Consider the following 14,777-nt stretch of genomic DNA (forward strand, 5'->3'; position numbering starts at 1 on the left):
TTCCAAGGTTTCAGAGGAAGGAAGAAACCAAAGTTTGGTCTTTACAGTTTAGATATGAATCATGCTCAGGAGTGCAATTTAGTTCAAAAAAGAACATGTCCTGAGTCATCTCTGAGAAGGAAAATCTGAGATGTTTTCAAGCCTAGATGTTTAGAGTTGCCCACTACATATGCACCGGCGAGTGTTCAAGTACTAAATGTTCCAATTTCAGTTTTCATCCAAGGAATTGCACATCCACATCCCTCACTAACTCCACTGTAGCTGTTCAGCACCCAGCCACCTTCTCTTCTGTCTAATCTAAAAGATGAATACTGCTGCTTCACATTAGTCTGTCAAGTAAACCAGAGAGAGGTGGAAAATCCCTGATTTGTGTCACCCCTAAGTGGGCCATGTGCACTCCTGCTAAATGCTGACTGCCTCTGCATGTTACGGAAACAGCAGCTTCCTTGGGAAGGTGCCCAGGTTGAACCACTGGAAACATTTCCCCATGCACAGTGAGCACCATGAGGCTGATATTTAGACCCAGTACAAGGATGAATATTTGGAAGGAGCAGGCTATGTATGATCCTATATGGTCTTTCCTGAATTCCTGGCCAAATACTCAAAAATAATGAAATATTTCACACCATGTTTTGGTGGAAATGAGGCCAAGGAGAGTGTGAACAGCAGCATCAGTGCCTCAGACTTTCTTCTTTGGTTTATCTACACAGTATCTGCAAAGGTAGATAATTTAATAAACATTGTGAATTGTATAATTGTATTAAAAGCAAGAAAAACATAACCCCTGAATTCCCTAGCTGGTCATTTAAATTAATTTTCTCTCCAATTTTTTTTAATAATCCCACAAGGGGATTATGAATGAGGACATGCTGTGCGCTCTTATATTTCCCAAACAGTAGCTGTAAGCCAGATTAACCACTATCAACTCTCCGTGTCTGGCTTCTGAAGTCCTAACTCTAATTTGTGCAATCCAGCTGCAATGGTCACTGTTCACAGAAAACATTCCTCCTTCTACAGACTGGACTGATAACTACAACCTGTGTCAACAGGGCAATGTCTTAGATAAACCCCAGAGAGCTGTAGGTGTGTACTGTGCCCCTGCTACTCTAAAGCTAGTTTGTTAGGGTGTTCTAAAACCTGAGCTGGAAGGTAGCTTCTGCTACAAAGATACTTTACAGTCCCGTTTCCTGTTTGGTTCAAAAATGACATGACATCTGACCTCCATTTAGCAAAGCAAATTAGAGCAGATTCCTAAATCTTTTTTCAACCAGCTAAACCACAAGCACATGCTGTACTAAACGAAGTCAGCTGTATCAGACTGTCATTCCTGTGAAAATAAGGGAGGAATTTTCTCCAGTGGAAAAGCCGATTGCACAGTCAAGATTGGAGCTATATTCTTCAATTACCCCATATTTAACCACGCAGTTCTCAGGGGCAACATTTCTCTTTGTACACTGACTAGGAACAAAGCACAGGCTGATGTCGTGTCCTATAGTTATCCATACTGTTCATCGTTAGCGTGCCCATGGGTAGTTGCAGAGGGCCATCTTTACCCCTGTTCAACATGCTATGCTGCCAGGCAGTGCTGGGCACAAACACTGCCAGTGAACACCGTCAGTCTGGTCCTGTCCTGGGGCTGTGGTCCCATTCTGTGTTGTGTTGGCTGCATCCTTCCAACCCTAGGAATATCAGTGCTTTAAGCCTTTGTGTCTAAAGCAGGCAGAATGCCCCGTGTCCTGTGATTAAAAATTGGCTTGAAGGCAGAAGAAAGAAGCTTTGGAAAAGGCTTAGTGGAGCACAGATGGTTCCACAATGAGTTTATTTTTAGGGTCTATGCACACCCTAAGCACTAATGGAAGCTGCTGCTTCTCCTCTTCACCTGAGCATTTCACCCCTGTCCTCATAATAAAGTTGTTATTCTCTTCCAGGCTTTCGCTCTTCCCTTGCAACTGCCCCTTGCATTTCCTGTGGGAATATTTATATTCCCCCAGGCAGCTGCCACCAAGAAGCTCATTTTCACTGCCAACATCTCCAGCTGCTTTTCCCATCTGTAAGCATTAGGAGTACCAGAATATATGCACTGATTGAACATGAGCATGCAGGGCAAACCATGAGGACCTCAGGGGAGGCCTCCATGTGGATGAAAGCAAATAGACCATGACAGGCACAGAGCCTGGGAAATAACTTGCTGTTAGGTATTCTTCCCACTCCATGCCATTTATGGCTTGTCCATGGGCTTTGGCTGCCCTAGAAAAGACTAAAGGGGAAAAATATTTTTTTAAGTATTGTCCGTGATTTTCCTTCCTGCTTGTTCAACAGTTATGGCATGGGAAGGACTGCAGCAAAGTGTGCTTAGATTTCTCCTGCAGACTGTTTTCAGACAGAATTTGGGACAGCAGTCTTAATTGAACATCATTATTAATGGAATACTACATGAATTAATAGAAGGTTTCCAAGCTTCTTTATTAAAGTTATCATTTGCAATTATTTCCATGCAGATGATTCAACTAATTCAGCTAGCTTTCAACCATGCTGGCACATTATGATGATTGCTAATGTTAATTGCTTGTGTCATGCTTTGAATCAGAAAATAGTAGCTCTGCACATCCCAGAGGAAAAATACCTTTTTATGGATAAAGCAAGAAGAAAAAACATAAATCAACAGAAAGGCTACTTTGAGTTTTACCAGTGCTATTTTAGAAACCCTTTTATAGAGCTCCATTTCTGAATCAGTGAGGCCACCTGTACAGAAAGAGTTGGTAAGATTTTCTGCCTTTTCAAATCTCAGTATTTCCCAAGTCAAAAGAATGGATTTTCTAATTCTCTGCTTTCTGTATCCAACGACACAATTGAGGCCATTTGACAGAAATAATTAGCAGAGTGTGCTTGCTTTACCAACAATGAGAAACTCTTTCTGCCCACCTCTGCCATAGGCTGCAGTCAACTGCTGGTGAATTTTGCTTTTTTTTTCATTTGCTTCTATTGTTCCTAATGTGGAAGCCCAGTCATGACACCCTGCACACCAAGCAGTTCAGGATGCTGGTGGTGTGATACCAAGTCAGGGAATGACATTTGGGCTTGAAACATGGTCTGTTCTCAAATCAAATATAGAGGTCATTATGTGTAATTTCCCACCATACACCTGGCTTTTGATTTACTAATTAGGAAGACCAAAGAGAAGTATGTTTGCTTTCACCTTAATTGCTTCTTTGTGTCTAACCTCCTGCTGCAGAGCTGAAGCTAATGATTTTATGGGGCTCTCTGTGTGTGCAGTGAGTGGGAGGCATGTGCTCCCAAATCATCTTATCTGGTTCTGGCCAGCACAACCAGAGACATACTCTGGGACTCTCAACTCACTGGAACACACACATTTTCCTGTACCATTGTCCCCAAATTCCTGTAAATACAGAATCATAGAATAGTTTGGGTTGGAAAGGACCTTTACAGGTCATCTAGTCCAACCCCCCTGCAATGAGCAGGGACATTTTCATCTAGATCAGGTTGCTCAGATCCCCATCCAACCTGACCTTGAACACTTCCAGGGATGGGACCACCTCTCTGGGCATCCTGTTTCAATGCTTCACCACCCTCATTGTAGAAAATTTCCTCCTTATATCTAGAATGAATCTACCCTCTTTTAGCTTAAAAAACATTGCCCCTTGTCCTATCACTACATGCCCCTGCAAAAAGTCCCTTTCCAGCTTTCTTGTAGGCCTGCTTTAAGTACTAGAAGGCTGCTATAAGGTCTCCCAGAGCCTTCTCTTCTCCAGGCTGAACAACCCCAACTCTCTCAGCCTTTCCTCATAGGAGAGGCATTCCATCCCTCCAACCATTTTTGTGGCCCTCCTCTGGACTCGCTCCAACAGGTCCATGTCCTTCTAATTTTGGGGTCCCCAGAGCTGAACGCAGTACTGCAGGTGGGGTCTCATGAGAGTGGAGTAGAGCAGGAGAATCACCTCCCTCGACCTGCTGGTCACGCTTCTTGTGATGCAGCCCAGGATACGGTTGGCTTTCTGGGCTGCAAGCGCATATTGCCGGTTCATGTCCAGTTTTTCAGCCACCAGTACCCCCAGGTCCTATAATATATAAATACATAAATATTTATATGTATTATATATAATATCTAAATCTAAAGCAAGGTACTTCATAACTCAGTCTCCTGTGAAAATATGCTGTCACTTGCTACACTTCTATCCAAAGCCTCACATCATTACCCTTCAGGCAAGTGGCTGTACTCTGAACAAGGACTCCTGGCAAAAAGTCCTGCCTGCCTGACACGAGGACACCTCTGCCCAAACCAGCAGGAGAAGTGGCACAGCAGCAGGACTCTTGTGTGGCTCGCCCTCAGCGGAAACTTGCCTTGTCAGAAGCAGTCGTCTGGAGGTGACTCAATAGCAGGCAAAGCACTGGTTCTTAAGAAATCATGAGGAGCCAATAAACCCCTTCATTTACAGAACCGAGATAATTCCAATGGCAGTAACTTTTCTCCCTCCAAGTCAGAAACTATAAGCCCTTCTTTTCTCTCCTTTTCAAGGAAATCCTTTTCCTCTGTCCGCCCCTTCACTCAGTGTAACATAGACCATCTGCATGTGCCTGTCTGACACTACTTGCTGTATTTCAGGGGGATATTTCAGGCCCAAAATCTGCTGCCAGGCACAGCCAGAAGTGTAATTGCTGCATGAACTATGCTTCTTCAGGAGCACGTGTTAGAGATACACTACCAACCACTCCTCCCAGCTTGCTCCCACAGCCCGTGGGACTAGCAGTTTCCTGCTCTCCAGTTCCAGGCTATTCCTATCCCTCCTCCCTGCAACTCCCAAAGGACAGGAGGGAATGTAGTTTTGAAGAAAAGGCTCCTCATCCAGCACTCGAGAGGGGACAAGCAATCAGAGAAAAGGAACCAACATAGACAAATGTATTTTACTGTGAATAACAGCTTATGATTTCTTCCTTCCATCGTGTTAGTAGGGTAAGCCATGGCCTGACCCCAGTGAACATAAACCACAAAAGGAGTTCAGTGACTCCTGTGAGGAGTTGGGGCCACCAACAGGGTGATTTAATGTGATTAAATGTGGTCTCTGAATCAGGAATGTCTTAAAACCTCTGACCGCCAGAAGCAAGGAGGTAAGAGCAAGGAACAACTAACAGCCTACCTCCCCTGTTTCCCATACTGTTTCCAAAACTGTCTGGTACTGATCACCACTGGGAACTGAGTCACAGTCTACATGGCTCATTGGTCTGACTGAATACAGAAGTTCTTATGTCTTTATGCTGTGGCCTCAATCTTTAAGTTTGTTCTGACTGAATTGCTGCAACCTCTTTTCTTATTCCTTCCATCCATGGACCCATGCACCAGGGAAGAGTTAGTAGAATAGTCCAGCCAAGACCTTGACCAACACTTTTTGTCTGAAGGGCAGGAAACAAATACAGAAAAAGGCTCTTTAATGGAAGCCCGTAGCCTCAGTTCATGGTGTCTTGTGATGTGCCAGCCTTCAGGCTCTGTGGGATGGTGGCTTGTGGTGGTGTTCTTGGAAGCTGGGCTACGCTTGCACCATTCAACCCACATCAAGGGTTGTAAAACAAGTGGAAATGGCATAAACAATGTTACCTGACATGAAGATGAATATGAAACTTTCTGTCATCTGATCTTTTAGGCTAGGTGACTTTAAATGGCTCTGTAACTCACAACTTCTTCCTAGCGATGCTGTAGTAGTGTCTGAAGCAGCAGTTCAGCACACAGTCCCCTCATCTCTCATTTCTCTCCTCTCTCACATGACCCTTTGCCCTCTTGAGAAGGGAGCTCTCTGCTGTCTCTGCTCTCATTTTCCTGATGTTGTCACTGCCACGCTCTCCAAATTGTGATATGTCCCTACGGAGGTAAGAATAACCCCAAATTTCTTAGCTTCTGAGTTGTAAGGGAATGCATTCATGCCAATCACTTTGACTCTAAGAAGGCTCAATTCACTAACTTGTAATACAGCTCAATGTGTTTCAAATCACATCTTGCGCCAGTTACAATGTGATGTGAACTCCTTTTCAGTGCTGCCTGTGAGGACAGTTATTGCTCTTTCTGGAGCACAGACTTGCTTGCTTTGTCACTCCACAGAGTGAAGGCAATAATTAATCAAGGAGAAAGGAACTGTGGAACTCGTTGTCACTGAAGACTGTTACGACTGTTTAACAAGTTTTCAGAAAGGGACAGGTCATTTTCATGAATAACAGGTGTATTTAAATTTAAATTAAGACTTATAAATTTAAGCAAGCTTCCATCTACTGAGAGCCAGGAAGAGACCTGTGGAGGAAAAATTACACCTGTGAGTATTATGAATTTCTTCCTCAGGCTTAGAGATGAGTGAGTATGACAAGGTCGGCTTTGTCCTTTCACCAAACATTAGCTGTGCTGCAGGGCTCCTGTTACTCACTAGCTTTGTTGCCCAATTTGGGACATGTCCTCCATTCATTGTCCACCTTAGACTCCAGTCTGGCTACACAGATAAACTTTATGCACAGGGTAAGCTCCTGAGCCCAGCAGAACAGTCTCATGTGAATAGTGTCTGAAGTGAGGGGACCCTCATCTCAGTCAGTGTCCCTCTAGATGCTTTACCCACACTAAATTGTGATAATAACATTCACCAGCAGTGCCTGTAAATGAGACCAGCTTTCTCAGGTGGCTGGCAAGAAATCTTTCCCTTGTTACATCAATTGACTTAGCAGCAGTCCTCCACTGCTGTGCCCTGCAGCCTCCACACACTGTATTAACCCTGCTGTTTCTCCCTCCCCAGTATGAACCTGACGCATTTATTTCTTAAGCTTTTCCTGCCCTTGGCTATGAATTGCATTACTGCCACAGTGATTTCTGCGCTAGTAGTAGTTAGGAGACAGAAGCAAACAGAAACCATGTGCTCTGGGCTCTCTGCAAACAAAAACAAACTTTGAGTCTCCAGTTGGGCTCTTACTAAAAGAAAAGGAAAGGGAAAAACAAAAAAAAAGGGAAAAGGTTAAAACCATTCTGTGCCTGGGGTCACATCACTGCCTGAGCCATTGAGAAACTCTTGCAACACTTTCAGACTTGGGTTTCTCAGCCTGACTATACTGGTGTTTCCATTAAAACCCTAACTGCTAATAACACCAGCAGAGTAGTGACCCAGACATCACAAAAGCAAATCCTGCCCCTCACCTTTTTGTGCTGCTTTGCCAAGGCAGCAATGTGGGGAAAGTAACTGGGGAGAGATTGCAGCCAGAGAAGCAAAATGCTTGCTCTACAGCCTCTGCTTGTTCAGTGCTCTGTTAGCCCCAGACATGAAGCTTTTTAGCAGGCAAAAGCATCTACTTTACCATCCGTGCCACACACAGAGTGTCTCAGAAAGGGAATGAGGCCATGATACAAAGTTGCTGTTACCCAAAGTATGGCTTTTGCTAAAGGTGCTGGGACATGGGAGCCAACTGTCTCTGTTTCACGTCCAATGCATTATTTGACAAGGCTTTGGGCTTTATGTTGATAAATTCTAGCTGCTGGCCACATTTATACTTTACTAATTTTACACCAGGAACACGTTTCCTCAGCACATGTGGCTTTTTGAAAACAAGGAGAGTTTTGATCATAATTATCTGTAGAATTTGGGAGTTCCCAGCACGGACCAGCCCTTCTTGCTCTGGGTCCTGAACAGACATCACTAAAAGTTTGCCTCTGTCCCAAGCATCTTGCAATCCAAACAAAAGCCAATGGCTAGATGCAGACTGGTGGGCAAAGGAGACAAAACAGTATGAACCAAGAAGTAGTAAGGAGGGCAAAGATCATGCAGCCAGTAGATGCTGAGTTTGTCTTTATATTCCAAAACTCAGAAAAGAATGTTGTTTTGATGACTAGGATCCTACTGGGGGGGGGGGGGGGGGGAGCTTTTTTTATGAACTGAACCAAAAAGTCTACAACTATTTATTTGATCCTATTTGCCTCTGTGCCCAGTCCAATGTCCTGCTGCAAGTCTTGTGGGAATAAGGTTTCTTCCAGCCAGATTTAGTGATTTTGCAGCATATGGGATGATTAAACTACATCTAAATGGAGGCGTGCAGCAAGGATTTTTTTTTCCACTCCTTTATCTTCTCTTTGACAAGAAATACATTTGGGTGGCAAGTGTGTTGGACCTGTTTTGTTGTTAGAGCTCTCAAAAGCAATTAATTTTTTGTCAGTAACTCTACGGTTTGACCTGAATTTCCTCAGTTTCTAGTCCCCTGCCTCCCTCTCCCCCTAGAAGCAGTGTTTCAAACTCCTTCCTTAATCTGCTAATCCTTAACCTGAAGGGAGTGAATAAAACATCTAGACGAACAGCAGCTGCAGGACATTTATGTGCAGAATGATCAACAGGGAACAGACCTTAATAGCGTGTTTCAAAGTCTGTCCAGAGCCGGATGGGTTCCTGAGGTTCAGCATGAAAGGCAGTAGGTGTTGCTTGCCTAGTTTCTTTGAAAGCCTAACCGTGAACCTTTGCCTTTTTTTAGAAGTGAAATTTTCAAAGTGAGGCATGTCTCTGAAAAGTTCTCTGGTAGCACAGGTTACACTGAGAGCAATGCTTTGGGGGTTTGTAGCCTAAATAAAAGTGAATGGATCTGAGCAGCTGGAGATTTGTTTTCCAAATTGACTCCAGTCATGAGTCACCGAGGCTCTCAAAACCAACTACCAATTTCTTACCTGGAGCCTGAGTTGTTAAACTCAGAAGCTATTTTAACACTGACTTAGTAGGGATATACCTCTGAGCATCTTTCTGTAAGTTGCAGGATCTCATGTGTGGGAGGTCTTCTATTTGGTTTTTTGCTGGATTGCTGTGAAATCTTCAAGAGATTTGTGAGTCTGAAGGACATAACAGAATTGCTTCTGGCCCTAAGACTGACTAATTGAGTCCTAGGAAAAGTGCAGTAAGTGTTTTATGATAGCAAAATAGTGTTTGTTATTAAGAAGTCTGGCTTGTTTGTCATGCAAAAGACCTGAGGCAACAGTAAAGTTGGATTGTGCCTTCTCTTTTTGCTGTCACTGGGATGAGCTACAGTCAGTTCCAGTTGAGCAGGTTTGAGAATATCACTTTCTGTGTTTGCCCCGTGTTATTTGACAGCTTTCTTTGCAAGCAGGGAGACTGATATGGCAAATGCAGAATCCTAACCTGCTGATCCTGGGAAGCGCACTGGCTGTTTGAACCCTTGTAGAAGTGATTTTAATAACTGGAGTGGTTTGCATTTAGCTGAGAAAGGAACATTTAATTGAAAAGTCTGTAACTGCAAAACTGCAACTTGGCACTTGCCTTCCTTTACCATTTCACAAAGAATGAGAAGAAAATTATCTTGTCTTAGGTGACTGAATCTGTAATGAGTAACTTTCTGTCTACCTTCAGTGCTGGTTTGGTTCTGGCATCAGCATCATGCACTGGCTGTCTCCTGGAGCCTTTTTCAGCAGCAAGCTCTATTTAAGATATCCTCTCTTTTTTTATGGCACTGTCTTCCAACTTATTGTAGCTCGTATTTCACATTGTGCTCATACATTACATTGCATCTGAATGGTGGCTGGGGAAGGACAAAAAACAGACACAAATATTTTCTGGTGAAGGAGAATATGCAACTCTACCTTGTTTAAGAAAGCTTGGTACAGCCAGCTAAGCCCAGGACTGAAAACCAGGCAGTCCATGCTCTCCTATTGCATTCATGGGTCTGAAAACTTTGAACTTCACACAGGTGAGCCTGTTCAAGAGATTAACCAAATGTAAACTATTCTAGTTTTGCCACTCCAGCACAGATATTTGTCACCAAATCTTCTTCTGTGAACAATGCCACAGACTCTAGTGTTTACGGGCTTATCAATTCTAGTTATTCTAGGGATGGAGTGGAAGGGAGCAAAAATTATAACCAAGGATGAAATGACCACTTGAATATTTGAGTCTTTCCAGTAGATCCTGTTTCACTTGCTTGAACTGATTCTTGTCAAAGGGAGCTCCTCATGTCATCAAGACAAATTGCTGTACATGGCTCTGCAAAAGTTATGATGTGGTTTCTGGAAGAAAGGTTATATTGTGGTTTCTTTTTGAAGCACAGATTTTGCCATCCTCCTGTTGCTGTTTTCTATTTATGTCATTTATTTGTGTTGTGACTACACTGCAAAATCAAAGTTTTGCTTTGGCACTGGCTGTGCAATTTACCCTGAGAGCCAGAGAATGGGCCCAGACCCAGATATGCTTGCTGGTAAAGATGTAAGCTACAGACAGCCTCAGAGACTCTTATTGCTGACCCATTGGACAGACGAACCTCCTGTTTCATACTGTAAGAGAGGTAATGGAGAGTGTTGTGGTTTAAGCCCAGACAGGAACTGGGCACCACAAAGCCGCTCGCTTACTCCCTCCAGTTTATAGATTAAGCGTGACATCCTATGGTATGGAATATCCCTTTGGCTAGTCTGGATCAGCTGTCCTGGCCGTGCTCTATCCCAGCTTCTTGTACACCTGCTTGCTGGCAGAGCATGGGAAACTGAAAAATCCTTGACTTAGGGTAAGCGCTACTTAGCAACAACTAAAACATCAGTGTGTTATCAACATTATTCTCACACTAAATCCAAAACAAACTGTACCAGCTACTAGGAAGAAAGTTAACTCTATCCCATCTGAAACCAGGACAGAGAGGGATAAACCATGAGGAATTTTGCAAGTGAACAGAATTAGCTTGTTTGTTTTATATAGTCATTAACATGTATGTGTATATATTCACTATATATGATGATTTAAATGTATTTCCCTGCTTAGGAGTATCAGATGCCTGCGGAATATTATCCACTGGAACTTGATCACCACATTCATCCTGAGGAATGTGATGTGGTTTCTGCTTCAAATGATAGATCACAACATACATGAAAGCAATGAAGTAAGTGCATGCTTGGAGGTAGCATGTCTCTGCCATGTAGTTTGGGGGCGGGCAGGGATGCTGAATTTATTCATCTGGTAGAAATATTACAAATTACACCTATTCATTAACATGCTCAGAGTGACTTCCATATAATTTCAAAAAGATGAAGAAAATGAGCTTAGATTTGCTACATTTTCATTTATTTCCTCATTACTGAATATCAAAGGGTTTTTTAAAGTAAAAATCCCACCCAAAAGCTTCTCTCATATCTTCATTGACCATAAATACTTTCCAAATTTATACACTGTGAGACACAGTGTTGTGCAACACACTAAATGTGGTCGTTCTTGAACATTTTTGTCAGAGCATCTTGCAGTGATGTGCACCTGGATAGGGAAAACATTCATTCCAGAGGGCAACATCTCCATGAAGAGATGGGTACAGAAATAATTGATTTAGCAGTTGAGGCTCTGAGTCAGCTACTTTGTCTGATGAGAGTAGGCACCTTGCTGCCTAGAGTCAGTGGGACTCACAAGAAAATAAAAAATAGGGCCTAAAACAGTACAATTTTTGCTTGTTGATATCTTTGTGGGTTTTTTTTACAAAATTCCATTTTTCTGCCAAGCCCTTCTTCACTATGCTGGCCTTGAGCATGAGTTTTTTGATCTGGGCTGCATCCAGCAGCAACTCCCTGTCACTGAAAGGGATGGCTCATTCCTCCAGGGACCCAAACGCTTCACTCCACCTCCTGTTACTTCTTTTGCACTAGCTCTGTTCCTTTTCTTGATCCCTTGGGGAGGACTGAACCCTTGGAGACTGAACTCACTAAACTGGTGGAGAATTAACCTAGCCAACAGAAAGGCAAGGAGGAGTTTCCTGCTGGCATAGCTACCTAAGTCAGCTTTCTGATGGGTGATTGGGAGTCAGAGACAGTTCAAGGGACTAGACAGATCCACACAATAAAAAATGGGAAGGCTGAAGAGGGCAAGAAGTGGGGTGTCTTTTTTGCATGGCGTTGAGCACTCTTGAGGAATACAGCATGTCACCATGCTCCCATTCCTTTTACTCTCCATATTATTTCTTGTTCACTCAAGTAAATCCCAGCTGCAGATGCTTGTCTGAGTGAGGACATTGAATCAGTCCCTATGTAAGTAAGTACTGTAATGCCTCCCCCTGTTTAGTCACCCAGCAACCCCAATAATACAAGGATTTTGGAGTGGATTAAAAGCATCCACTCCAAAAGAAAAAGCATTTTTCTTTATTTTCTTGAGCAATAATTCTGCATTTCCTTGTCAAGTAGTCCTTTTTGATAGTCCCTTGGCAGGGTTTTTTACTGTTTTCTTTCTCTTGTAATATTCTTATAGTGGAGTATTCTACTTTGAGGGCCGTCCCCTGATATTTACCACCATAATCAAGAAAAAAGTGTGCTACAAACACACATTCAAATACATACACAAACACATCCCCCTTCATACTCTCTCTCTTTGGAAAGCAGGTGGACTAAAGTGCCTATAGGTTATAAGTCGGATCCATAGCTGGTATCAGTCAATGTGGCTCCACTCATGTAGGAACTGGTCCTGTAGAAATTGAAAACTACCCCAGGAGCCTGGATATCCATTCATTTTAATGTCAGCTGTGCACTCACCATCCTTGGTTAACTTTTCAAATGTAAAATTTGACATCTGAACTTTAATCTTACACTTTGGGAAAACAAATAGAAAAGTCATTAGTACCTAGATAAAGAAGTCTATGCATAACTCTGTATTATTATTCAACCAGATGCTCCTTTGAGAAGATGTAGCTTCTATTAATTCACTGTTCGCTTTGTCTGTGTTTCTGACATTTTCAGACTACAGAAGATGGTGGTATATGAGTTTTATTGTTGACAGTTTTATGCTGTGTGATTTACTCTCATGACAATACTGCAAATCTTAATACAGATTTTTACAGTTATTTAGGAAAAATCAGTTAGAGTCAGGCACTCAAATGCCTTTAAAATGTGACCACAAAGTGCCAAGGAAAATATAAACCTGCAAATATAAGGACAGATCCTCACATGCCTCAGTTTTCATTAACTCATCCTTTCTCTGCAGAATATTACAGTCTTTTTGGGAATGTGCTTTATGCAAAGTTAGTTATAACTTTGTTATGTTCTTATTGTGGTATAAGTCAGAGTCAAAATAACACCACCAAAATCAATGGCAGCAACATCACTTATGCTAGGATGTGATCTCTTCTGTGCTGATCAGTGGAGATCATTTAATGTGGTTACAGAAGCATCAAGAACTCAACATGGAAACATTTTGCATGAAGTTATAGTGCTTATGTTAATAAATCAAGAAGGGGAATTGCTGAAGATATCTGGAGCCTAATGGTGGATACATGTGGGGATTAAGAATCCTCGGTCAAATAAATGAAAAGGTATAAATTAATGAGTTCTGCTAATTGGGTTTATTATTCAATAATAATAAATCCACAATTCCAAAAGGAATTGCTCAAAATTCATTTTATTCTGGTTTCCTATGGAAACGATGCAGAGGGAGATCTCACCACCATTATGTGTATGTGTCTGTATCTGTCCCAGTATCTTCCCAATCCACCAGCCAATTCCACTCAGTTCTGACACAGGAACAACAGGCTCAGGTATAACTATTTTTTACAGTTCTTGTGAAAATGAGCAGCTGTGGAGAGGATAAAAACTGTGTAAGTGTTGCAGCTGAGGGAAAGAGGGGAACAAGAGTCTAGACATTATATCAGAGAATTTACATGAGATTGAGGCCACAGGGAAAGATTTAATTTATACCTTTGAAAAATTGAATGTGAGACTAAGAGTCTTTGGAAATCTAGTCTTACTACTTTGGGGGTCAGTCAGGAATGGAGCCAAAATATTTGTTTGGTGTTAGCCAAAAATAGGGGATTTTTTGGTTTGTGGCTTTATTTTCCTTTGCTTAGACCAAAAGGAGAAAAAAAAAAGAAACTTTAATTTGGTTTAAACAAGACTTTGAAAACAAAATATTTCATCTTCTTCTGAGTTGTTTTGGTTTTAATCCTATTTTAAAGATGAAGCCAATCTAAATTTCAAATCTTAATGAAATAATACAGAAATGAAATAATACAGAAATACATAATTAACACATCTATTTATTACAGCTCAATAAACAGAAGTGATCACAACTTGTGAATGGGCAATCATTTTGTAACTGTGTTTCTTCTCCAATAAATTTTTAGTCCACAGAATTATGCTCGATTTGATAGTGCATCTGCTGGTCTGTTGACTGCTTAGAGATCATCAATACCTCATACATATGAAGCCTGAAATAAAATTAACTGAGGGTCAAAAGTTTCAAATACTGTAGTAGAGTTAATTAAAAGGCTGGAGAATGGTGAGACCAAAATGACATCAATGAACCCAGCTAACATAGGTAATTAATGTCAAGCTTCAGGGAATACACTGAATGCCTGCTGGGTCAGAAAGAAATTTTCCCAGACTTCTGTGTGTAGCACTATGGAAATTACCATCAGCAGTTACTTGTGATTTATTGATGTGATGTTACCATCTGCCTCTCTACAGCTAATTGTGTATTCCATAGCTGTGCTTTCACTGCACTGCCGTTAGGAGAAGATGCCTTTACTGATACATTAAGCCTGACCAAAAATTCCTGTGGAAGCTATGGCAAAATTCAGAGGTGATGTGTGCAGTGATGTGACTTACAGACCGAAGGACTAATGGCAGGAATAGAGGGGACGAAGTAGCTGATAAAAGCATATCTTTAAAGTAAAATATCTTTTTTCTAAATGTCAGCAGTGCTCCTTCCCTTCAGTGGAAATGAAGTAAGACTGTGACATTAACTTCTATCTTATATTTTCTTTGCATTCCTCAGCAGGTGGGTTATACTGCCTAA

General features: G+C 41.9%; 1 protein-coding gene across 2 annotated transcripts in view; it reads left to right on the forward strand.

Moving 5' to 3' along the window:
* The window catches only part of CRHR2 (corticotropin releasing hormone receptor 2), a 161,012-nt gene that overhangs the window by 97,671 nt on the left and 48,564 nt on the right, over nt 1-14,777 (forward strand). For both annotated transcript variants that reach the window (XM_075044412.1, XM_075044419.1), the window contains one exon: nt 10,776-10,893. In XM_075044412.1, the coding sequence (XP_074900513.1) occupies nt 10,776-10,893 (118 nt within the window). The remainder of the gene's footprint in view (nt 1-10,775; nt 10,894-14,777) is intronic.

This window comes from Buteo buteo, chromosome 2 (assembly GCF_964188355.1).
Source record: "Buteo buteo chromosome 2, bButBut1.hap1.1, whole genome shotgun sequence".
Taxonomy (NCBI): domain Eukaryota; kingdom Metazoa; phylum Chordata; class Aves; order Accipitriformes; family Accipitridae; genus Buteo; species Buteo buteo.